Here is a 24609-nt window from a genome sequence, read left to right on the forward strand (position 1 = left end):
TTTTATTTATTTATTTTTTAACAAGGAGATAAATGGCAAATTATGACTCACAGCAGATTGAGTGAAACACCCTCAAGCACCCAAAAAGATTATTATTTTTTCTTCCCAAAGGCACATGATTTCTGTAGCATAGAGGTGTGAATGCTGCATTTGTGTAGCCAGCAGTGTTGCAGCATGCAGCATTTCAATGCCTCAGTGCTGAGGCTCAAAGACAGACTTGGATCAAATGATTCCTCCAACCTGAACTCAAAATCGTTGCAGTCTTGTCCCTCCTTGTTGGACAGCGACTGGTCCCCAGCTGGCTGCCACAGGCAGGGAGCTCTCCATCCTCACTGCAGTGTGGGGAAGGGGATGTGGAAAGCCAGGGGGAACAGAGCTATGCAGGGTCTTGGCCTTTTGTATTTGCAGTGAACACAGCTCTTTGTGCATGCCTCTATAGCTATATATTTGTGTGCATATTTTTATGCATGCTTATGCATATTTACATACACACATCTCTCTCTAACACACAAACACACATTTCTCCTGCTTAAACTCATCCCCTTAAAACATTCAGAATGGTATTTTCCCCCTCATTGGACTCCTGGTTCTTAAAGATGCTCCCCCAAATGTTGGCAACCACAGAGCAGACTTCAATTTAAACCCCTCAGCTTTTGGGAGATGGCTTATAATTTCTGTAAAGCAGAACTCGTGTCTGCACAGTTCTGTCTCCCTCCTCACTCTCCCAAATCCTTCCCAAGGATGAGTAAAGCACAAACACCTACCTAACTGTTCCTCGGTGTAGGTGGCTGGGTCTATCAGAGATTTCAACTCAGTGCTCTGCACTAAGTAACTCTTTAGCTGTGTCATCATCATCCGTATTTCTTGTAGCATCTCTGTGCTGGAGCTCTGCTTCGCCATCATCTCCAAACTGTATACTCTGTAGTCCCGCACGAGGTTGCCAAAGTACGAATCCTTGTCCTGTGCCAGCTCCACTATCTTCTTCTGCAGCTTTCTATCATTCGACAAAAAGACTGTGAAGACATTGGACAGGCTGACAAAGGACAGCCTGTTCTTGGCCTTGTCCAATATCATGGAGCGTGTCTTCTTACCAGATGAGCTATTCAGCATGTCCAAGTCATCCTCGGTGCTGCTGGTGGAGTAGGAGTCTGGCTCGGACGCTGATGCCTGAGCTACAGCACTGCCTCCCAGGCCTTCCAAAGACAAGTGGGAACCTTTCAGTTCGGCTGAGATCACAGACTTGCGTCCACGTCCTGGTTCAGTCTCAGTGTTTGTGCAAGCTGCACCACCTGCCACAGGTGCTGAGCCACTCGTGCATTGCACCTGCACCGCAGACACAGCCAGCTCCACCACCGTTCTCTGCTTTGACTGGCAGGAGCTGGGGACCCTCGGTACTTGGGAGAGCCTCTTCCTTCTCGGAGGAGGGATAGGAGGTGACTTTCCATTCTTAATGTCATTACTTTGTATATCAGGCATGTGCTCCTTCTTCTCTGCAGGTTCAGGCTTTGTCTCCTGAAACTGTGACACAGCCCTTTCAGGAACCTCCCCAGGCATTTCTACAGCCTTTCTGCACAGCAGCTTTTTATCTCTGCTCTCTGTACTCGCGTCTTGTTTTCCTTCTCCCTCTTCCCCTTTCAGCGTTTCACAACTTCCAGGCTTACCCAAGCAGCTCTCCTCTGAGCTCCTCTCGCAGAGCCGTCTCCGCGGGGGGACGGAGGGCTGGGAACCCTTCTTGGGGCTCGCTGCCGGGGACTCCTTGAGTGAGCCGCTCTGCTTCCCTTCTTCTTCTTCACCGTCACCGCCCTCAATTTTCATTTCCTTGATGCTCTTTCCTAGTGGCTGAAGAAGCAGCTGGTTTTCTTCACAGGCCGTCATCGGATCCCGCGGGAGCTTCAGAGAAGACTTCTGACCGTGAGCGTGAGAAGGGGGCGGTGGGGGGGGGCGGCGGGGAGACCTCCTTTCAGCGAGCGTGGTGTCAGGGGGCAGATCGACGCTCACAGTGCGGCCTTTAGGAGGAGGTACATCTGGAGGAAAAGGATTACTGCACTCTTCTATAAAAATAGGATTCACGAACCACAGCCTGTCATTTCCTATTGACAGCTCAATTTCACATGAGCAGTGGTTTGTGCTACTTGCAAAACACTGGGTAGATCTTAAACTGTCTGCCTGGGCAGTGCTGAAAGCAGAGTCTCTTGCAGGGTGGAATAACCCCTCGCCTCTTGTTCCACGATTTAAGGAGGAATCCCAGAAGTCTGTCAAAAAAAAAAAAAGTTAAAAAAGAAGAAGAATGTAAAAACTCCCTGAGAGAATTTTAGCTGCTAACTGTATGTGGAAGTCCTACTTTTTGTTAAAAGAAATGGCACACATCTTTCACACCTCTGCACTAAGCAGTATGAAGAAAGGGTTGCTTGTTTTATGTGCATGAGATGTATGAAACCAGGGGAAAGTTTCAGAAGATTCATCAGAAATTCATCAGAAAACTGATGAATTTCTTGCCAATTTCTTCACAATGCTCCTCTAGTGAGAGATATTAATGTGCAGCCTGTGCAGTATGAGCAGGAAGGTGCAAGTAGCAAATATGAATGTTTGAGAAAAATGTTCTGGGGCTTGTTCAGTGATCACTGCCTTCAAAATGCAAAGGTGAGTGAAGACCCCAGGCCACTTCTGTCTGCCTCTTGCTGACCGTGGGAAGGTGTGGGGCTGTGCAGCCAGGACCCAAAATGTGCCGGGAGCACCAGAGTCATCAGATGAAGACGACTCCACCCAGCAGTGAGCTCATGTGGTGGGGTCTGATCCTGCCTTGCAATACAACCACTCCAGAAATACATGACTTTGTATTACTTCCACAGATCAAATTTATCATTAACTTATACAGCTCTGGATGACCATTATCCAGAGCCATGCCCAGGCTCTGTTTTGCACCTTGCCTTGAGACTGCCTGCCTGCAGGTGTGAAAGAGGAAAGCTGGTGCATGGGACTGTGTACATAGGAGGGTTTTATACTGAAGGACTACAGAACAGTTATGTATGTCAGTGCCATCAGCTGTGACTGGAAAAAGAAAGTGGTTCAGATGCAAGAAGTCATTTTACGTGTCACAAATCTATTATTGGAATTTGTCTTTCAATAAATTGTTTTTAAAAAATCATAAAGTGTTTGTATGTATTCTGAGCAGTTTCAGTATATTTTTAACCTCTTCTCCTTTTCCCAGTCGTGTGTTTTTCTAACCAAGGAAAGAGGTAAAATCCTATGGGGTGTTCCCTGGCTGAGGACTGCATATGTGCCTATGGATTTAGGGACAAGGGGAAGATGGGAAATCCCAAAAACACAGAGATGCAGATAACTACATTAAACTGTTCCAGCATGCCTGGTGCCAAGCCTGCAGCTGCCTAACTGCAAAATCCTCACTTGCCAAGCCCAGGAGGGGACACATGGGATGGCCCCAGTGCCCAGCAGGCAGCCCTGGGGCTGCAGCACAGCTCTCAGGACTCTGCCTTCAGCAGAGCCTGGCCAGGGCCCTGCTCTCCTGTCGGCTGCACCAGCGCAGCCCCCAGCCCATCACAGGGATGAGGATGCAGGGCTGGGCTGGCTACAGCCCTGGGCCTCCTCCTGAAAGCCAGCACCCAGAAACGCCTGGAGGGACTCTCAGGTAGGAAGGCTACAGCAGAGCCTAGAACAGAGCAAAGAAACACTTTCACTAAAGCCAGTACTGAACTGTGGAGTGAAACATGTTCAGATAAAATCTCTCCACTACATCCCCAAAGAGAGACCACTTCTCCTAAATGTATTCCCCGGTGCAGACGTGACTCTTGGTGGCTTCCTGCTTGCAGCCAACTCAACGCAGTTGCTGGCAAAGCTATCTTCTTTCTGCTGCCACCACGACCCGCCCTACGTAGCCTCTGCCTTTCCCTCCAGTGCCTCCCTCTGCCAGAAATGTCACCCCCAGGCACAGTCCATGGGTGTGCAGGCAGAGCAGGGTGGGCAGCTGGCTCCTAGCTGCCTCTGCTCCCTCTGACCAGGCATTCATACAGAATACCTACAGAGCAGGCTACATGCATGAGTGAATTAAATGACTGCATCTGCCATTACAGAGAGAGCTAGGGCACCCACAGCCAAGTGAAGAATGTGGCCACAAGTCACTAAAGCAGTGGAAGGTCACGTGCAGTGCCAGACTTGGAGCAGAAAGGCTCCTCCATGACTGTCATGTTAGGGCGGTGAAGAGCCTTTAATTTTATTTGGGTCAGTTTACCCACTGCAACCCAGCAGCCGTCTTTCTGTACTACATTAGCAAGACAGTTATTCTGTGTCCACAGCCCCTTCCTTGCTCAAAAAATGCAAATTCTGAAAAACCCTCTGAAGCTCTGATGTTTAAAGTCAAACCATTGGCCACCTTCTGTGTCTCGCGCTCTCCTGAAAGCATGTTGTACTTGCTCTGACTCTGTCCCTGGAAGGCAGCAGACTGCCTGTGGCTCAGTTTCCCCATGCTGAAAAATGGAGATGATAACAGCATCTCTTATAAAAAATCTGGTAGACTAAGGATGCAAGAAGCTAGTGTTACACACCAGCTCTTCCATTCCTATCAGGATGAAATTGTTGATTTAGCCCTTTGCAACCCAGGCTAGTATCCATGGCTAATTTGACTTTATGAGCATGTCCCCATGTTTTCTTCAGGAGGCTGAGGTTAGCACAGCTTTATTCTCTGATTCCCTACCACGAGAGGGAGGAGAATAAAGAAGCTTAAAATAAAAGTGTTGCCAGGAACAGCAGCACTCTTGACAACAGAATTCAGGAGCAGACATGCAGATGCAACAGCACATATGGTACCATGTTACCAAGCCCCTCATGAGACTGTCTAGGTCACGATTTCCTTTGCTTTAAATCCTTTGGGTATCAGCAAATGCAGAGAACTGGAAGTCAGAATATAATGCTGCAGAATCTCATGGGCTGAGGAAATGGTGAGTAAACCAATCTACAAAAGGGAAGTTGGTTATTTTTCTCAGTACTAGGCAAGGATAAAACACTGTGACAAAAATGCAATGCTCCACTCAGTCTGTGAAGGACCAGATGAAGCCGTGGCGGTCTTCCCAAGGACTACACAGCTGCTTCATGAAGGGTGTTCCCCAGCCCAGCCATGCTGTTTTGTGCAAAAGGAAGGGGCAGTCTGGTCTTCTCCCATTGCTGTCCTGGTTCTTCCCTTACCTTACACCCTGGGAGGGATGACTAAGAAGTTCTTTGAGGCTTTGGCACTTGTGTGAAGGAGATATGTGCTCTCTGTGCACTGCAGTCACACTAATTCTGCTGCGAAGACACCTTTTATACCAGTGAGGTCAGGACTACAGGCCCTGCAGTATATCTGCTTTGACAGATATTTTACAGCCAGGCCCTTTGTGGAAAAATCCAGCTTGCAGATTGACTTCTTATTTTCATCCCTTCCCTCTTTCCCCCCAAAAAAACTCACATCACTTGGAAATAAATAAAAATCAACATACTAGAATTTCAAACAACACTGGGGTTCCTTTGGGAGTGCCACAATAGGCAGCATATATTGTTTGTACCCGTGAGATTTTGTTCCAGGAAGCAGCAAACACCACCACTCATTACTTCATCCTCTTTAACCTCACTGAGACAGCACGACACTCCAAGAAGCTAGCATAATTTCCCAGAAAATCTCTACACAATAGCATTTTTTCTCAGTTGTCAAAAGCTTCCCTAGCATGCAATGTCCTGTGGCAAACAAACCTCTAGACATCCCTACTTTTATGACCACCATTGTACAGGAGAGAAGAATACAACCAACACTGCTTTGGTGCTTGTGCTTTGGTTAATCCTTTCAGAAGTTGCCGGAGACTTCCCTGAATCACAACCTTCTCAGATGAGAGAGAAGGTTGGTGAATCATGATGCACTTCTTATGTTTTAATCCAAAAGTTTACACCTGTTATAATGAACTTGATAGTAAGTTCGCAACTTGTTATCTCAAGTTGCTGGTTGGACTCCCATATTCAAGAATTGGAACATATTCAAAATAGAGGATGCTGAGAGTGTCAAGAGGCAAATCTGCTGGTAAAATTCAACGAAGCTGGTTGAACTGAAACCAGAGGGTTTTGCCCATCCCTTCTGGGAGGTTTAATGCAGAAGATCCAAAAATAGATCCCAAAAGCCCCAAGGTGTTCTTCTGAGTATCTCTAAGTGAGCAAACTCTTCAGTTTCCAGCATTGTTTCACTGTTTTCAACAGCTGAATGGAAACTGAAAAGCATAGGAACGTGATAGGCACTTGCTATCTGCAACAGTCATCTCAGGTGGAGTGCATTTAATGGGAAGATATAGGAAGGAAAGAGAGTGCTTTTAGTTAACAACTGCATTTTTCAACTCTTTAATTTTATATTTACGATCTAAAATTACCTGATTTGGTGCTGTCACTAAAAATAACATTTTGTTCTGTATCTTATCGGTGTGAGGCAAAAGAACACACTGGGGCACTTTTCTACCAGCTAGAAATCCAGCAATAGGAAGCAGACATACCAAAATAGAAAAATATCACATTTCCATCCAGATTGCCCCGACTTATCAGAAGGGGAAATTACAAAGATGTTTTCCTCTTTTCATATACCTCTGATGTCAGCTACTTTGAATGTGTGTAAGCTATCCTGAGAGGCTGTGCCATGCTTCAGCTATTGAAATTTTTGCCCCAGCAGGTGAAAATGTAGGTACCATGCCCTGCATGGAAGTCCAGTGGAGGTTTAAGTCCAAAGGGGTGGGTCGGCTTTTTTTCAGTGTTCTTCCATGAACCTAAAGATAACAAATATTTTCTTTCCTACATTCAGGCTTCCTCATCTCTTCTGGAGACAATAGCTCATCTGTTCACCAGTTGCATTATATCTGTGGAAGGCACTGTGGTTCTTACAAGCCTCAGAGAAACCTTGAGTGCTTTGAGGGACTTACCTATCCCCAGACTAGAGATAATTTCAAGATCTTGAAAGCTATTGGCTTCTAATATTGCTTGTGGTAGCTTCAGGGTGAAGGGCAGCAAATCTCTGTAAAAAAAGAAACAGTGAAAAACTAATGAAAGAATAAACCCCACAATTGCTAGGAACTCCATAATTCACCGTTGGTTTAGTGATTGAATTGGCTGACAATTTCAGCCCTGTTCTGAAAAGTACTGAAAGTTGCCTGAGGCCAGCAAGGAATCGTGCACATTGTGCTGGCCTGGCTTGCTCTGATTTCATAAGAGATCACTGGCTCCTGTGGTGATGCTTCATGCCTTGCCGCTGGCTTAATCACGGTGCCTTGGCTTCCCCCTCTGAAAACAGCAGTAATGCCACATCAGGGGAGACTGCAGGGTTCGAAATACCTTCCATGAAAAGTGAAGGTAATTAGAAAATGAAGTATCATTAGAAAAGCCATTCTTTCTGGCCTGGAGGAGATTTGCAGTCTTTTTTTCTTTTCTGTATACCTCTCTCTCCTCACCCTGCTTCCTCTTTCAGCAGTCAGTGTAAGCGTGAGGCAGAGCAACACAGTGAGACACAGTGGGGTTAGGAAAGTCCCCTCTGAGCAGGAGAGACCCCCGGGTGAAGGTCAGACAGTGGTGAGGTGCTGTGTGGTGCAGAGAAAACACACAGAGCTCTCTGCTCTTGGATTTATGACTATTTGGTTTCTTAAAACATGCTGTATTTGCACTGAAAAAAAGACGTAGTTTTTCCGAGGATGGTAGCTGGGCTTCATTGAAGCACACCCTGTGTCTGAAATAATTTAATGGAGCTCTTGGGCTGGTAGTCAAGTGCTTAGGTTTGCCTCTTGCCCGATGACAATTTGCTAAACCTCTTCCTACCTCAGTCCTTGTTCTAGCAAGGATAAAAAAGCTGGCAATCATAGCCTCTTGGAATGGGGCAGGGGCAACTTCCACTTTTAAGTTTTAGCACATAAAAATGTTCTGCAAGCTGCAGAAAATTATTTTAGAAGAAGCTGGTGATGTGAGCTGGTAGTCTCTGCTATGTGAGCACACACAGCAAAAAAAAACATGACTGCATGCCTGAGGACACTTCTGTGGAGAGATGAAGGAAGGCAGGAGGTTTATTTTTGCCTTGTTAACAGATACATATTTCACTGATATATCGTGTACACCACGGGTTCTTTGCATTTTTCTGAACCCTCTGTTGTCACATTATTTGGCATTAACAGATTTGACCACAGGAGCTTTCTTCATGGCAGATACCAGGTTTAAAAAAGGAAGGGGGTGCCCGCAGGCCTTCTCCTTTCTTTGTTATTGTTACATGCTTGAGTCATATGTGCCCAATTTTTTTCTGTGTGTGTAGAAAAATATGTCTAAAGTAAAGAAGCATGAACACTTTACATTAGTAGAAAAAAATTGTGATTTTATTTATGGGGCAAGCAGCTTGCAGATAAGCCACCATGTCACCTGTTATCTACAGGTGTAATTTTTGTGATGTAAGGTAATTTACCCATCATGGTAGAAGAGGCCAAACTTTCTTTTGGAAAGAGGTTGTGAGGCCTGATAAACTGTTTCCAGATATTTATAGATTACTATTTACTACAGCCCTGAGAACAGGCCTCTCTGCTCATTATCACAGATTGCTTCTACAAGCTGCCAGGAAATAGCAGGTCCATGCCTAAGCAGCCTTTTCATTACCTGGCTCTGTCAGGAAAATGACTCCCGACTCACCTTATCTTTTGACAGCAAGCTAAGAAATCTCCTCAAGCATCTGAATGCATATTTGACGTTCCAAAGTAACAAGATATAACAGGAACTAATAGAAAAGCTTTTCTTCTTCTGTTTTCTGGGGCTCATTCTCAAACCACGATCCTTTCTGCAGGAAAGCAGAAGCGAGCAGAATTTTCCCTGCCACAAGCCAATTGCCTGGAAATGCCCAGCATTCTTGCATGCTCCCTCAGTAGGACAAAAGTCTTTTATGTGGGGTTCAGGGTAATTTATGCCTATTCCATAGGGCCTATGCATATCTAGATGGCTAAATGACTTTTTATCGATGGTGCTGAGAGAGTGCGGTCCATCGGGTGCGGGTAGGAGTCCTGCTCCAGCAGTGTTGAACTCAGCTGGAGGCAGAAGCAGCCCCCAGAACAGTGCAAGTGTCTTTCTGGGTAAGCTGCAGCGCACTGTGTCATACCATAGATAGATTGCTCCAGCCATGTGAGCTAAACAAGTCATAGCACGACTGCCCTGTAAACACATCCTGAGTCTGCTCTCCTCTCTTAAATGGAAATAATCTCTTTAAGAGTAATCTGAGTCTACATGATGAGGCCAGAAGTTTACATCCAGCTCCAAACCAGGCCTGCTAAAGCAGGGACAGGCCAAGCCTGGTGTGTAGGTGTTGCTGCAATGTGCTTGGCACAATCGCACAGATCAGAGGAGACTGCAGGCACGCAGGTGTAATCACATAGCGGGATTCAACAGCTGGTGAGCAAACCTCGCTCGAATAAAGAAGACCTCACAGGTCTTCCCCATCTCTGTGCCCACTACATTTGCTATTTTTTCACTGTGAAAACATGGAATGTCTGCTTTTTATCACTTTATTTTATTTTTTGGCTAAATAACAGATTATTATTATTTTCAGGACAGCTTTTCTTGAGAGTGACTAAGTGCTCCGAATCTCTCATGGGCAACAGTCTGCCAGCAGCCTTGCCAAGTTACTGCCAGGTGTGTGTAGATGTTTAAAGGTGCTTTTAGTAAGAGATGGTTAATCCAGGAACTTTATGCTCCTGTACCCTGCTAGCCCCTGTCCTATGCCTTGGTCTTTTGTGAGTGCAGCCCTACAGACCTTCCTCAGACAAAGCTGCCAGCAAACTCAGGGACAGCTGTGGCTGTGCTGTGGGAAAGGCTTATGGGCAAAGGCAGTGCAGAAGGGACAGCCACCCCAGGAAAGAAGCAACCCTCTGTAGAAGCAATGAATCCAACTCACCTACTGACGCAGTAGAAGGCAACCAGTTTGAAGATATCCTCGAATACAAGGACAGATCCTTCCAGGTACAGGACTGAGGAAAAACAAAAGAGACAGTCATCAACTCTTTGCTTTAAGGTGTATGGTACAAAAAGCTGGCTGGGTTTCAGTCACACATCCTGTATTGTGTGATTGCCCAGTCTTCGCAAGGAATAATATGAAGAGCCATAAGGAATTGTCTTCAGATGGCCAAGCACACTGAGATTCTCCAGGGAAACACTAGAGAAAAGACATCTCAGCTTGGTTTACTGAAAAGTTAGCTCAAGATGTCAGAATGTTGTGACAGTAATAGAAACAATGGGAAGAAAAAAAACAGGACACAGCCAAATGGTTCATTACAAGTCCATCTATCTCTAAGGAACAGCAGATCTGCAATCTATGTAGGGCTGTCCTTACAACTCCCCATGCTGCAATCTGCTTTGGGCTGGATGGACGAAGTGCTTTCAAGTTCAGAAATGGAAATTACTGTTTCATTCGATGTGTGTGGGCTCTGCCCTGGGTCACACAGGCAGTGTGAGCACAGCATATTCCTAGCTCCCCTGTCTTTCCCCTCTCTTTGTGTTATACGGCAAAGCACTTTCCTTTAAGTGGCAAAATGCAATCTACAGCATGACGCAGAGCTCTTCACTATGACCTCCTTTATAACAGCATGCTATGGCATTGTGCAGCCCAAATCTCACATTATTATGGAGATTTTGGCTGCTAAACTAGAAAAATATTCCCTGGCTGATGGAGAAAATCTCACATTGACCAAGAACCCAAGGCAGGGAGAAAGTGATGGATCTGCGGGAGAGAAGTGTCCATCTTTGCTTCTGATTTACAAATTATCTGTGCATGTGTGTACCCAGCACACAATCACAAGCAGAAACGTACAGATTTAAGGAAATCTGTGGTGGTTTCTCAAAGCTGTCTGCTGAGATCTGGAGCCCTTGGGGAGCAGCACCAGCTTGGACCCATGTACCAGTGCCGGCCGCTGCTCCGCGCCGCCCTTGGCGCTGTGTCCTGGGCCATGCACAGCTCAGCTGTGGTGATTCAGCTTCCTCGCTCTCCATGATTCACAGCCCTGTGAAACCTCTCCAGCTCTTTGCCCTGCCTGGCTATTGCTTCCCCTACAAAGCACGGCATTCAGCATCTGCAGGAGGGGAGGTATTTAGGCAGCTCCTGGCTCCCCTCTCTCTATCCACAGGTGGGTAGGAAGACACTGGCTCTCCTTGGCCCACAGGCAGAGATTCCCATGGGAAGGAAGTGCTCAAGCCTTGTCCCTTCTGCTCAGCCTCACAGTTCATTCCCCAAACAAGGCATTTCCTCCTTTTACTTCTCCCTTTGTCCTAGCCCAGACCCTGCAGGTTGCTATTTTGGGCTCAATACACCAATGTCGGCATTTTTTTAAAGACGCAAAGACTGCACGGTTCTCAGAAGTTGTCCTTACCATCAGCGTGTGTTGGATCAGCACAAACAGATCACCCTCAGCATGCACACTCACACCATGCTGCAATGCGGATTTTAAAACATAGTTTGAGCAAAACAACCCCTTTTCCTTACATTTCTCTCATAACTGGGGGAAAAAAAATATCCAGCAAGGTTTTTTTGTTTGTTTGTTTTTCTTTTTTCTTTTTGCTTAATAAGAATCATGTTTCGGTCAGGGGCTTTCATTAAACATCTACCATGAGCAATTCCAATAGTTTGAAATCCATCTGCTTTGCAGCTCTGACACAGGAAACTGAAATAAAGACAAACAACAACAACAACAAAAACAGTGCTGTTTCAGAGAATTAAGCAAAACCCAAGAGTCTCTGAACTCCCTCAAATCCTCAGCAATTAAATACAGCCCTTTGTGCAGACACCGGCTTTAAGGACATTTTTCTGTGGAGAGCCACATGTTCGCTTTGGCATCCCAAGTTGCAGGTGGATGTAAAAGAGCACGCTGCACCTGTAGATGTTTACAAACGCAAGCAGATTGCTCAGATTTGGACTAATGATTGTTTCTGTGCCAGGAAGCTGCCATTTGGGAGCTGGATTTTAACAAAGGATTAGTCCAAGCACCTCAGTGTCAGGAGAGGAGTATCCACATAGAAGCATCTTGTCACCATACAGTTACATTTCCTCCCATATATAATTACATAGCACAAAACGCCACAAATCACCAGGCATTATACAGCTAAGGCAGTCTAGGTGTCAAAGAATTCATCATACAGAGATGCACAGCTCTGATGGGACACTTTGGGGTGGCCAGGAACAGGTAAGAACAGAAAGGCACTGCTTTAGATGTCTCATTACTCAAGACACTGCCACCATTAGGACCAGTACTCTGCCCCAGATTGCTTCTGAACAGTGACAGGGTCACAGCACCGCGAGGACTGGTGTGGGGGTACACACCCTGCTGCAGCACACACACAAACAGCAAGAGTTTTTCCTTAACTTGCTTTTTTCCCTCACAATCACCTGCTGTCTGAAGCGCTGCTTCTTGACGGCTTTGCTGTGGGGGCAGGTGATGGTTCAGCGTGGGAGCACCTCTGGTGGTCTCGCTTGTAGAGACCACTGGAGAAATTTGCAGTGTGGGTCCTGCTGTGTGTTTCTTCTTCTTGGAAAGATGCAGAAAATAGCAAGTTTGTACAGCTAAAAGGGCTCTGCTGACTGCTGGGGACATAGCCTCTCTCGCCCAGTGCCATTACGCCTCAAGGAACCCTGCCTGGAGGTGACAGGCCGGGAGAGGTGCTCTTCTCTGCCTGTGGATGTGCTGGGATCAGCTGGGGACATTTCACTGGCATGAGCACTGCTGCTCAGGGAGGGATCACGGTGTTGTCACACATAGGAACTCAAGACTTCTACTAAAGCTACAAGCAGGCACTTTTCTGCCAGGCTGGTGCAATCCTGCTGAAAACTGCAGCAGGCAAAATCCACCCTTCTTGGGTTCATAAACTACACCCAGGGCACCAGAAGTACAAGCAAATTTCCACCTCTCACCAGAACAGCATCAGGATGACAAAAATATGATGAAAAAGAATATTAAAAATAGGCTGGGCTCTGTGAGCCAGACATTGTCACAGCATATTGAGTTTTGCCTAATATTTAGAAGCCCACAGAAAAGATGTCACCTTCAGGGAACAAAAGGGGAAATGTGGAGATCAGGTTTAAGCAGCCTGAAACAAAGATACCAGAATTATTTTTTTTTAGGGGTGATGGAAACTTTAGTAACATGTGCTAGTGGTTCTCTGTTGACTGTGCTCCGTTTTCTGCCCTGTTACTAAGTGGTAAGAGAGCAGGACATAGCCAGATTACACACTGCCATAAATATTTATGATCATTTCATCTTCCCTTTCACTTCACCAACATGCTCTGAAGAATGTCGTCTCTGGGCACTGACTGGAATCTGTCCTCCAGTTTCCTTCTCTCTTTTGAACTCCCCATCATTTCTCTATCTGGATGCTGATGTCTTTGAGTCATACTGTCCCTGGGCATTCTGCCTTCCTCTCCTCTTTGATTTTTCCCTGCAGATTTGCATTTGCAAGTCCTGTTGTTCTGGTCACATGGACAAACCACCCCAATTCCCGTCTTCTTGCTGCTTATACAGGCTCATGGGACCCAATTACCTCAACTTCTTCTTCTCTAATGGAGCTGTTAGTCCCATTCACTGTTTTTGATATTTCTGTAATCCTTTGGAGACATCTGAATTCAAAGATGTGAATTTCTTATTCTACAGCAGTTGTGTTTACATGGGACTACTGAGGACACAGCCATCCTCAGAGGTCCAGCCTCGATGTGCTTGAGATGTGCTTGTATCTTTCCAGATTCTGGCAAGCTGTGAGATTTGGTGTCATGGGAGTGATTCCATTTTTTAAGATTTAAGATGATAATTCCACAGTCCTTTAACCAGACCTCTCCTGGGCATTTCTCTCCTTGATATGTCTCTCACTCAATACCTCAGTTGCCATGACATTGCTTGCTCTGACCTTTGCCAGTGAACAGCACCGACTGGCTTTGCTGCCTGTTCAGCTACCTTCAGCCATGAACCTACTGCTACTTGCCACGAACGTGGGATGTCTCCGAGGCAGAGGTTACCAACTGCCCTGCTTCCAGATGCCGATGCTCCTACGCCTCCAAGGGAAGGTGTGAACACAGCCGGTGGCAGGAGCAGTTGCGCAGGCCCGGCTCTCATACCTGTTGTGCTCTCCTGAGGAATGTCAGGGGGTGACATTCCCTTCACATCATTGCTCCTGTTCCCTGAGCACACGCAAAGTCCTGCTGGCTCCTCTTCATGCACTAGGCTGCTGGTGGTATTAAGAGAAAGAGCTTTAGCTAGAGACAGGGAGATTTAGATCATGTTGGCAGAAGTCCTTATGGTGTTCGTGGTGTCTTCATGTCTGCAAGAGCTCTGTGGGCGAGCTCCTGTGTCTGTCCCCGACATTGCTTCTTCTATTACCTTTCAAAGACTTTTTCAGCGGCACTCTATGACCCATGCTGTGTTCCTGTAAAACGCCATCAGTGCTTATCTGTTCTCTTTTCTCAAGGCCTTTTCATTTTTTTTTTCTTCTGTAATCAGCTGTTTCTGCTTCTTCCATTTGATGTCTAAGATGTAGTTTCCTTTTTGCTGCAGTTCTAGCCTGTCTTAGGCAACCCAGGATTATTTTGTCTTTCTTGTCTTTTCTAGTGACTCTTTCATGAAGCTGACGGTTGTTTCTTTCCTTTATTATTATTTTTTCCTCAATGAGAAAGAGCAGAAACCAGAAACTTCCCTATTTTGGACTTCTGACAGTCTTCTGTTGTGCATCCAACTCATGCTTTCTCACAGGATTACAGTTCTATGGTTTCCTACAGAGTTTAATCTTTCTGGCAATGACGAAAAAAATCACTGCTGGTGGCAGTTCTTGGGAAATTGAAACTAATGAATTATGAAAGTGATAAAGTGTTAATGAGCTTGGGTCTAGACCGTAAAAGAAATCTGCCTTTAAACTACGTTCTCCACAGGGTGTAATTGTATTAGAAAGAATGAAATTATGAATATTCAGTGAAAAAAAAAAAAAAAAGAAGGTGCAAAATGTAGGCCTTTGCAGTCCTGTCACACCAGAGGTGAGTGGAGTGGAAGGGACACTTAGCAAAGTGCACGGTTTCCCTTTGCACCGTGTGTTAAGAAAAAAAGACCCTCCTCACGTCTCATAGCCATGGGGGTCTCAGCCACCACACTGTGCTCTGCTTCACCCACATTCACCCAAGCAGATGGGCAGCCCCTCGGTGCACACTAAAACTCCATGCCTGTAGTTCAGCACAAATTCTTGCTGCTGCCTGGACTCCTTGCCTCTGCTGCAGGATGCTTGAGCAGGAATGCGTTACAGTCATTTCGCTGCTCTATTTCCTCCTTGTTGTGAATAGGATTTCAGCAGGCGCTGAGAGGGTACTTCAAGCTCTCAAGGGTACTTCAAGCACAGCTAACCCTGCCAGAAGAAAAGTGTCACAGCTCCTCAGTGCTTTCCTTGCAAGTATCCATGTGAACAGCCCTGGCAGACCCATGGGCACTACCCATCGTGTCAGGGCTTAAGAGCAGAGCACAATCTATCTGGCTAATGGCTGTTGAGATTCAAAGCTCTTGTTTTTCTTGTCAGATCCTCAGCCTGTGTTTCTTTTGCAGAACTCAAAAAAACATCTTAAAGTGGAAATCCTATACCTGGTTTGCAATGTTCCCTCAACCAGAAGCTGGGAAAATCCAGGACTCCTTCCCTCTACCAGACGACAACATGAGATTACCTGGAGTTTCAGATGTAGCCTTGCAGGGTCTGTTTTCTTGCTCTCATACAGCAGGGACTGGGAGGAAAACGTGGCCTCTCTGAAATGCTGAGGACTGAGGTGGCTTCCAAGGACCACCCTTCCAAGGTGTCACCCTACACACAGGGGGTAGGGTGACACCTTTCATCGGAGTGCTCCCTGCTGTAAGCAGTTGAGTTTTGTGGGATCATTCCTGGAGAAGCCACATCTTCACGGGTAACTCAGCATCCACCTAGACATTACAATGATGGCACAAGATTTACACTGCTCAGCGTGGTGATTCAGATTGCCAGGGCTAGGGGCTGAGAAGTCAAACTGAGTGCAGGTACTTGCTCTCAGATGGCAAATATCCTTGGTAAAACCTTGTGCGGTAAATGAAGCTTTCATATATACAAAGGGCCTGTGTAACAAGAAAGGATGCTGGTATTTGTAATTCTGGGGCTTTAGTTCCTAGCAGCGATTTCTAGGCTGTATAGATAATATTGAGAGTCGACCCTTCTGGGAAAAACACATCTTATGAAACATACACATTTTACCAAGCACCATTTTTTTTTCCTGTTAATGGAGAAAAGAGCATTTCTCTGGCTGTGAGGTGCATCATGAAATACTGTAGGACTGAGGTTAATCATATAGAAAAAGGAAGTTTTCTAAAATTTTTAAGGGAAGTCATCTGGTACCCAGAACCACATTCTGTGTGAGAGACTTCCAGGAAGAGGGTGAAAGACCACACTTCGCAAAGGTGAGTGAAGAAAGGGACGAGCCCACTCTGAAACGTCAGAGGCAGCATGGCAGGCAATAGATGTACAAAGTGATACGTCTGCTTCCAAGGGCAGTGATCTTGCCTGATTGTGAGCCTGGCTGAAGATGGTCTTCTGATTAAACTCTTCAGTAGGATAGATTGTATTCTCACTGACTTGGAGGATCCTACTCGAAGGTCAAAGTAAGAGGTCCTTACTGCTCTCATAGTACTTTGAGCACTTCTTATTTACTGCATTTGCAAGCCTAAATTCTTCTTTAACATCTTCATATAGCAAACTGTTCAAAGGCAAAAATATTTATCATTTGTTCTGGTTTGCTATTCAGATAGGGGCACTGGTATTGTGGGTTCAGATTTAGAGTTGCTCTTTTAAAACAGGTAAGCTAATTTTGAGGTAATCCTCAAGGTACTAAGCAGAGTGGGGTAAACCAATATTGTTCTAGAACAGCATGCGTATTCTCTAGCTCTGATTACACACAGATTTTGCGTTATGCCCCTTGGGAGTGCAAAACAAGGCAAAAAAAAAGTGAGGATTAACAAAGCTAACAAAACTCTGAGAGCTTCTTTCCCTACAATCCTATTAGTTTAAAGGCTAAAAATGAAAATGTTTGCATGGAGAGAGGGGAGGTAACTTTTCAGGATGAGAGCTTTTTTTTTTTTTTTTTTTTTTTTTTTTTTTTTTTTTTTTTTAACGACCGCTATAAGTAACCAGAATGTTTCCAAAACAACTTGCAAACCACACAGAAACCTGGCAGTGTTACATCTTGAAAAAGCAGCCCCACAGGTGTTTTATGTTTAAAATCAGCGGTGTGTCAAACAGACATGGAACTCAGCTCAGGCAAGGGAGTCTTCGTGAGACTTTCTGCTTTCCTTGTGCACGTTTGCATTTAGAAGAGAAATGATGAACTTGCACAACAGGTTATAAAATGTGTCCTCATACCATGTTTTACAACATCCCCCAAAGCCTCGGTTATGGTTCTTACCAAACCAAGACTCTGGGCTCCTACTTCAGAGTGGTCTCCCGAGTGGGAACTCCTTGAAACCGAATTGATTTTCAGGGTTAATAGTGAAAGGGTTAACAGAGAGCTCGTCCTTGCCATGGGCAGGTTGACTAACCTTGAGAAAGACATCTAGGCTGTGGGTGCAGCTGAGATCCAGCAGAAAGCAAGGACAAAACTGCACGCCCTGAGCTGGGGTCAGGCCTGGGGCCCAGTGATGCTGTGCCATGGGGCGGACTCACTTTGACGTTAAGTTTTTCATCCCAAGAAGCTGTGTAAATGATGGTAGACTTTTCTTGTTATCAAGAAACGACACATAAACAGGGGAAATTAGCCCATGTTGCACACTGGGTGATGCAGGCAGATTGTTATCTGTGTCTGAGCGAGGCCAATCTGAAGATAAGTAGGGTAGCTCTATGTCTTCAGAGCTGTACTGCAGAAAACCATCGGCAGCAACAGGAACTGCTTGACAAGGTAGCACTCGGCAGTCTACTCTCCTTAACGGCAAGGCACCTACGTCGCTGAACAGGAGTAATTTCATTTACTATAGGGAAAATAGGATACTAGCCTGCATGCCCCAAGGCCTCCTTATATGCAATTAAACTGCTTAAAATCTGAAGCTTAAGGTGAACTACGTCTTCAGCCTTTCCAGCTACCACTGCTAAAAATACACAAACTTTTATTATTCATTGAACAACTAATCCTTGGAAAAAAAAAAAAAAAAGTCTTGGACAAGTTCTGCTGCTGAAATGTATGATTTCATTAATTGGGATGGAATTAGGGGAATCAGGCATTTTTGGTGAGAGAAGAGAGGAGGGAGCTTTTCTCCCGCGGGCTTTGATATGTCTGTTATTATTTTCTCCACACATTTCTGCTTTTTTCCAGCTAGTCACGTCCAGAACTGACAATAATTTCTTACTTTGCCTCAGTCACACACTCCATCAAACAGCAATAAAGGGAAACATCCCTCTGAAGTAAGCTGGAAAAATTGGCTTCCCTCCCGCTATGGCAGCGGAGTTGCCTGTCAGGGTACACAGAAAGCCCAGGAAGAAGTCTGAGCAGTGTTGAGCAAGGCAGGGTTACAGCGCTGAGTGCTTGGCAGGCAAAGCACCTCTCTGCAGCCCTGTAAATACAGCACTGATCCCAAGCTGGGCTTGCTTGGGGCCAGTGGTGGACACCTACAGCAACCCATGCCCCAGCTTTCAGCCTATGAAACAGCTGTGATGTCCCTCATATTGGTGGGATTCCATCCCAATATCGATTCCTTCTTCCCTCTAGGTTTATTTCACATAGCCCAGCACATGGCAGCACCACTGGCTAACGAAGCATTGCCCCCTGTGCTGCCCCATTCCTGCACCCCACGCCTGTGCTGCTCACTCCATGACGGCCATGGGGGAGAGCACCATGGGAGCAGAGGGGCACGAGGACACAGACACAACGTACCCAGCAAATGAGGGACAGTGACAGTGCTTCTTGTGAGAGTGGTGTTGTCACAGTGTTACAGCCTGAACTCAACTGAAACCTGGCCCCTGCCTCTCCTGGGATCAGTGCCCCCACCTGTTTCCATCTGCTTGAGGTCGTGACTGCAGTACCCTAGCTACTAGTTACTGGGACTACAAACATTTTTGCTTTCTTTCTCTCTCTCTATATATATATATACACTAAAATCACATTCTACAGTAAACCTGAATTTTGAGATGCTCAGTGACCTTTCTGGCCGGTAGACAAGTCTGCATGGTGGTTCGTGAAGTGGTTGCCATGGCAGTCCCCTCTTTGTCTGCTTGATCACCGACTAGCAGCATGGGGCATCAAAAATATAAATAACTTTATCTTTTCAGTCCATAATGTCAGGTTTAGTCTCTCATCTATTCAGAGGAAATCAGGGCTATAAATAGCCCTACCGTGCTTTTCATGCCCACGTTTACAGTACGAAGAATTCTTCTTTCCGGTGTTGAAAGCTGCAGGGTTTCCATTCGAGGAGGCCGGCCACTTCGGCTGAAGTGACCCTTTGGAGAAGGACTAGTGGGAACAGAAATAACTGCATGTGCTTTCTGGAGGACCTTTCTGCCCATTCTTTGATGAGTCAGAGGTTGTCTCCAGAGGCTCTATTTGCAAAGAGAACAGGATGAACATCTGAAAAGTCCCTTTAGCACCTGCACAAAACAGCCCAGACACCTTTTAGTGCTATTAACGCCACATGATGGAGTCTGCCTCAGCCTGCAATATGCCAAGAGGCATTAAACTTCATCTGTAGGGCATTACTGGGCCTTTTCAAGCACGTTGAGATATGTCATGTGGGCTAACTCAACTGGAAATGCGCAGTGATCGGGTAGGCAGAGCACATTCTCTCCTTTCCCCCATACACAAGGTATCTACCAAAGAAAGGAAGGTTATGCGTTGTGGCTGTCACAGGAGGTACACTAACCCAGGAAATATTTATTTATTCTTTTTCACGCCCACCCCGCTCCATCACGCCCTGTAAATCTTTGTGCTCTTTCTCCCAGCAAATGGGTCTTAGAGGGTGGGAACGGCTTTTGCTGCTCTTCCTTCTGAGGCGTGCCATCCGCCCTCAGCTCGCCTGTGGGCTGACTCAGCGTCACTGCTCGGTTCCTTCTCATGGGACCATCAGGCTGGCAGGGATCCCAGGAGGCCTCTAGCCCAAGCCCAACTGCTCAAACAGGGTCAGCCAAGAGGTCAGACCAAGTTGCTCAAGGCTTCGTTCAGCCATGTCTGGAAAACCTACAGCTCTACTTCCAGTGAAAATCTGAAGGTGCTACCCAAATAAATGGCTTCATCTTAGAAGTCATTGTCAGGAATATAAGCACATACTTCAGTTCATTGTATGTACCTAACAAGTGGAAGATCTGGAGATTCCGACCTCAGTCAGTACCAGAGATTTCCATCTTTTCCATCTTCATGTCAAATCATAAGGGATCAAAATTAAATGCAATTAAAATGAATTTTTAAAATGGGATTGTTTTCTTATAGGTTATTTTCCTATATGCTCTGTTTTCTGAGTCTACAGAAAAGTTTCTGGTTTCATCTTTTAGTTTTACTCTGCAGCTGTGAGGATTATAAGCTTGCTTTCTTTCTGAGGAAAAAAAAATAAAAAACCCCTAATTCTTCGTATCTTCACTCTGCTTCCTGATTCCAGCAGACAGGGTGTTAACAAAAAGACTTGCAAAACTGATGAGGCTGTTGCGAAAGCTGCCAACATTTCCACAGATATATTGATATCACAAAGATCATGCACACAACTTTCTACGCTCAAGAAGAAGCTAAACTGTGAGTGAGCTGCAGTGACTGAGACATCCTCCCGTTTTTTCCCGTGACCTCATCTGAGCAGTACTTTACTGGAGATTGTGTGAGAAGACACTGCTGACCATCCTATGCCAGGTAAACAATGAGGATTTGGGCCCTAAAGCTGCTAATCCAGCCTCAGCAACATGTATTAAAAAAAATGTTAACAAAATAAAATAGGGAAATCTGCCATAGCAGGCTATGTCTGGCCACAGTGGCCAGGGTGCCAATGAAGAGCAATAGGCAAGTCCATTACCAGCATACAAAGGGGTCTGGCCCAACGAAGAGCATCTGCTGAGTTGTTGCTAGTCAGTTTGTCTCCTCCTCCATGCCTTGCCCAGCATCACCCAGTGAGTGCCCTCATACACATGGACCTGCCGACCCACACAGGGACAAAGGAGGAGTTTGCATCCTTTGTGTCTAAGCTCTGCCGTTGTGCCAGGCATGCCCACTGGGCTTCCAGGAGCTTCGTTTAGAACTAAGCCTGCAGAAATGTGCAAAGTCCATCCCCATGTTACTCTAATGACCCTTTGTAAACACACTGCTGCCTTATTACTATTGCTTAATTACCATCTGTTACCTATACAGGCCAGTCAGAACAACTGTATATGCCCTTTTTATCCTGTGCAAATGGCTTGGTCTAATTATCAAAAAGTTTCCCATCTGTGCTTGGCAAGGAGAAATGGAAATGTAGAGGTGGCTGAAGTAGCTTTGCACTGATGGACAGAGCTGTCTGCTGAGGGTTAGGCTGGTTTTCATGGCATTAGGGACTGCACGTAATTGGGTCTATTAAGGCAAGGAAGTAGTTTTTGAAAGCTTAGCCCTTAAATTTCCTCCTCCTTTTTTTTTTTTTTTTTTTTTTTTCTGATTCAGTTCACACTTCCTAAAATCTTGTGTGCACAGGAACACCTTTGCTTGCCTGCATTGTTGTTTTGGCACCCCAGCAGGGCCTCTAGACCTCATGTGATTTGTCGCTGTCTCAACAGGCAGGACTCAGCAGGTGAATGCACAAAGTGGTCAGCTTCTCATGAATTTTCACATAAAACAGATTTCCTTTGGTCAAAGCAGATACATAACTCGGCAGGTAAACCAGTGCTGTATGTTTTACTTGACCCCTTCTATTCCAGTTTTCTAAATCTCAGCTGTTTGCCTCAAGCATTTTGCATTGGATCCAGCCTGCACTTCCTCAGCTGAATCTAAAATTAAGAAAGGCCAAATAAGGTGTTTTGCCACATCAGCACTTTTATGAGTGACAAACCGCTTCAGGCCATATCATTTGTTCCCTGCGTCACCTCCACCTCAGTGGGAACTTCCCCTGGGGGAAGAGAATGTTTTGAGGACAAGTCACTGGCTGCCAGCAAGTGAGAAGGCTCTGAGAAAGGCAATGCCATGGACACGGACATGGACACTGCAGAGTACAAACCTGCTGATGCCCAAATAGCCCTGTGGAGATTCTAGGTTCCACTGCAGGATTTCCTGCAGGTTTTTCCTTGCAGATGACACCAAGCTAGGTGCGCGTGTCGATCTGCTCGAGGGTAGGAAGGCTCTGCAGGAGGATCTGGATAGGCTGCACCGATGGGCTGAGGTCAACTGTATGAAGTTCAACAAGGCCAAGTGCCGGGTCCTGCACCTGGGACGCAATAACCCCAAGAAGAACTACAGGCTGGGTGAGGAATGGTTGGAGAGCTGCCAGGCAGAGAAGGACCTGGGAGTGATGGTGGACAGTCGGCTGAATATGAGCCAGCAGTGTGCTCAGGTGGCCAAGAAGGCCAACGGCATCCTGGCTTGTATCAGAAACACTGTGACCAGCAGGGCTAGGGAGGTGATCGTCCCCCTGTACTCGGCTCTGGTGAGTCCGCACCTCGAGTACTGTGTTCAGTTTTGGGCCCCTCGCTACAAGAAGGACATCGAGGTGCTTGAGCGGGTCCAAAGAAGGGCGACGAAGCTGGTGAGGGGCCTGGAGAGCAAGTCCTATGAGGAGCGGCTGAAGGAGCTGGGCTTGTTCAGCCTGGAGAAGAGGAGGCTCAGGGGTGACCTTATTGCTCTGTATAAGTACATTAAAGGAGGCTGTAGCAAGGTGGGGGTTGGCCTGTTCTCCCATGTGCCTGGTGACAGGACGAGGGGGAATGGGCTAAAGTTACGCCAGGGGAGTTTTAGGTTAGATGTTAGGAAGAATTTCTTTACTGAAAGGGTTGTTAGGCACTGGAACGGGCTGCCCAGGGAGGTGGTGGAGTCACCATCCCTGGAAGTCTTCAAAAGACGTTTAGATGTAGAGCTTAGGGATATGGTTTAGTGGGGACTGTTAGCGTTAGGTCAGAGGTTGGACTCGATGATCTTGAGGTCTCTTCCAACCTAGAAATTCTGTGATTCTGTGATTCTGTGATTCTGTGAGTGGGTGGGTGACTGCCCCTGTGAACAACCTTGCAGGATGGCAAAGCTGAGTCCAGCTGAGATCAGCGGGAAATACAGCAGCAGAGATAAAACCAGTTCAAAGAGATGAAACAGCTAAGCCATGACGGTGGGAAGGGAGAAATAAAGGAAAATAATGAATCACTTGGAGTACAGTGTGATGACCAAGGGATAGATGAAGGTGGCACGGAAGCCATGCTGGGAACAGAAAGCTCACAAATGCAAGGGGAAATGTGCTCATACAGACTTCAAGGGAAAACGGTGTTTGTAGCTCAGGGTCACCACCGTGACAGGTCCAGCACCTGCCTCCTCTGTCTATCTGTAATGACTGAGCTCCCAGAGGGAGAGATGTTACTGCAAAGGATATTTTTAAGAGAAGATTCAACAAGGCATTTTCAGTACTCTGTGCCAATAGAGGTAAAGCCTGAAAAATGAAGAATAGCTGTTTAATTTCATCTTTAAAAACCCAAACTCCAATTTTGCATCTCTTCCACAGTTGGTTAGGCTTGAAGCTGTGCGTCAGGACTACAGGAGCAGACCTGGGAATCCAGGTCCCCTGGGAAGGGTTAATTCTTGCTAGTTTATGCTTAAAATAATTTGAATTCATCATATTTGGGTATCTGAGAGTCCAGCATCCCTCTCTGTGAAGCACCACACTGGGATTTCAGAGCAGGTTTCAGAAGGAAATAGGTTGGAGGAACCCACGTGGAGTCAGTCTGTGTGGCTCCTCTCTGCATGTAGCTTCACACCTCTGAAAAGAATTTCTTCAGCAGAGAAGGACTCTGATTTTCACACTTGTCACCTCCCTTTATTGTCTAGCATTCACTATGCAGTAATGACTTGGCAAATTAATTCCGTAATTATTTCTATAAAACACAATAATAATAAGCTCTCCCCTATTCTTTGCAACGGCAGATACTTCTTCTATTTACCTTCATTTTACATATCTGGAAAGGAATCACATCCTCTTTTTTTTGGTACAGAAGAGCTGAGAAAACAAATACTACATGTTATACACTAAAGCATATAGGCAGGGCTCCTGAGAAGTATACTGTCAACTCACATCTGATTCGTTTCTTTTTAATACTGCTGCAACGTCACTGACACGTGGCATGATTTCTGGCCAGATACATGTAAAGGGAAGGAGAATCAAGACCTGAGGTTATGACCTGTTAGCTGACAAGGGAATTTGAAAAAATGAAATTATAGTTGAAGGTAAGAATCTAAGGAAATGGTGCTCAGGTCTTGAGGTGCGTGAGGCTAAGGCTCTGTTTTGGTGTGAAGTGGCTGAAAGCACCCAAAGTGGTTGAGATTTTAGCAGAGCTTGAGAGCTATCTCTCAAAGTTGTATCTTTAAATGGAAGAAATATTGTAGCATGCCTTCTTTCTGGAAGATTTTCACTGTGCTATGGTGTATCTGAG

The 24609-nt window shown here is 45.8% G+C and overlaps 1 protein-coding gene and 1 long non-coding RNA gene across 2 annotated transcripts in view; one reads left to right on the top strand and one right to left on the bottom strand.

Moving 5' to 3' along the window:
• Window positions 1-24609, bottom strand: part of RIN3 (Ras and Rab interactor 3) — a 69240-nt gene that overhangs the window by 17154 nt on the left and 27477 nt on the right. The window contains exons 4-6 of the mRNA XM_068682909.1: window positions 9929-10001; window positions 6939-7030; window positions 765-2252 (exon numbers count right to left, since the gene is read on the bottom strand). Coding sequence (XP_068539010.1) covers window positions 765-2252; window positions 6939-7030; window positions 9929-10001 — 1653 coding nt within the window. The remainder of the gene's footprint in view (window positions 1-764; window positions 2253-6938; window positions 7031-9928; window positions 10002-24609) is intronic.
• LOC137856968 (uncharacterized) lies at window positions 1779-3149 on the top strand. Its single transcript, XR_011096903.1, has 2 exons — window positions 1779-1911; window positions 2641-3149. It is a non-coding gene; the product is annotated as an uncharacterized lncRNA (long non-coding RNA).

Source organism: Anas acuta, chromosome 5, assembly GCF_963932015.1.
Source record: "Anas acuta chromosome 5, bAnaAcu1.1, whole genome shotgun sequence".
Classification (NCBI taxonomy): domain Eukaryota; kingdom Metazoa; phylum Chordata; class Aves; order Anseriformes; family Anatidae; genus Anas; species Anas acuta.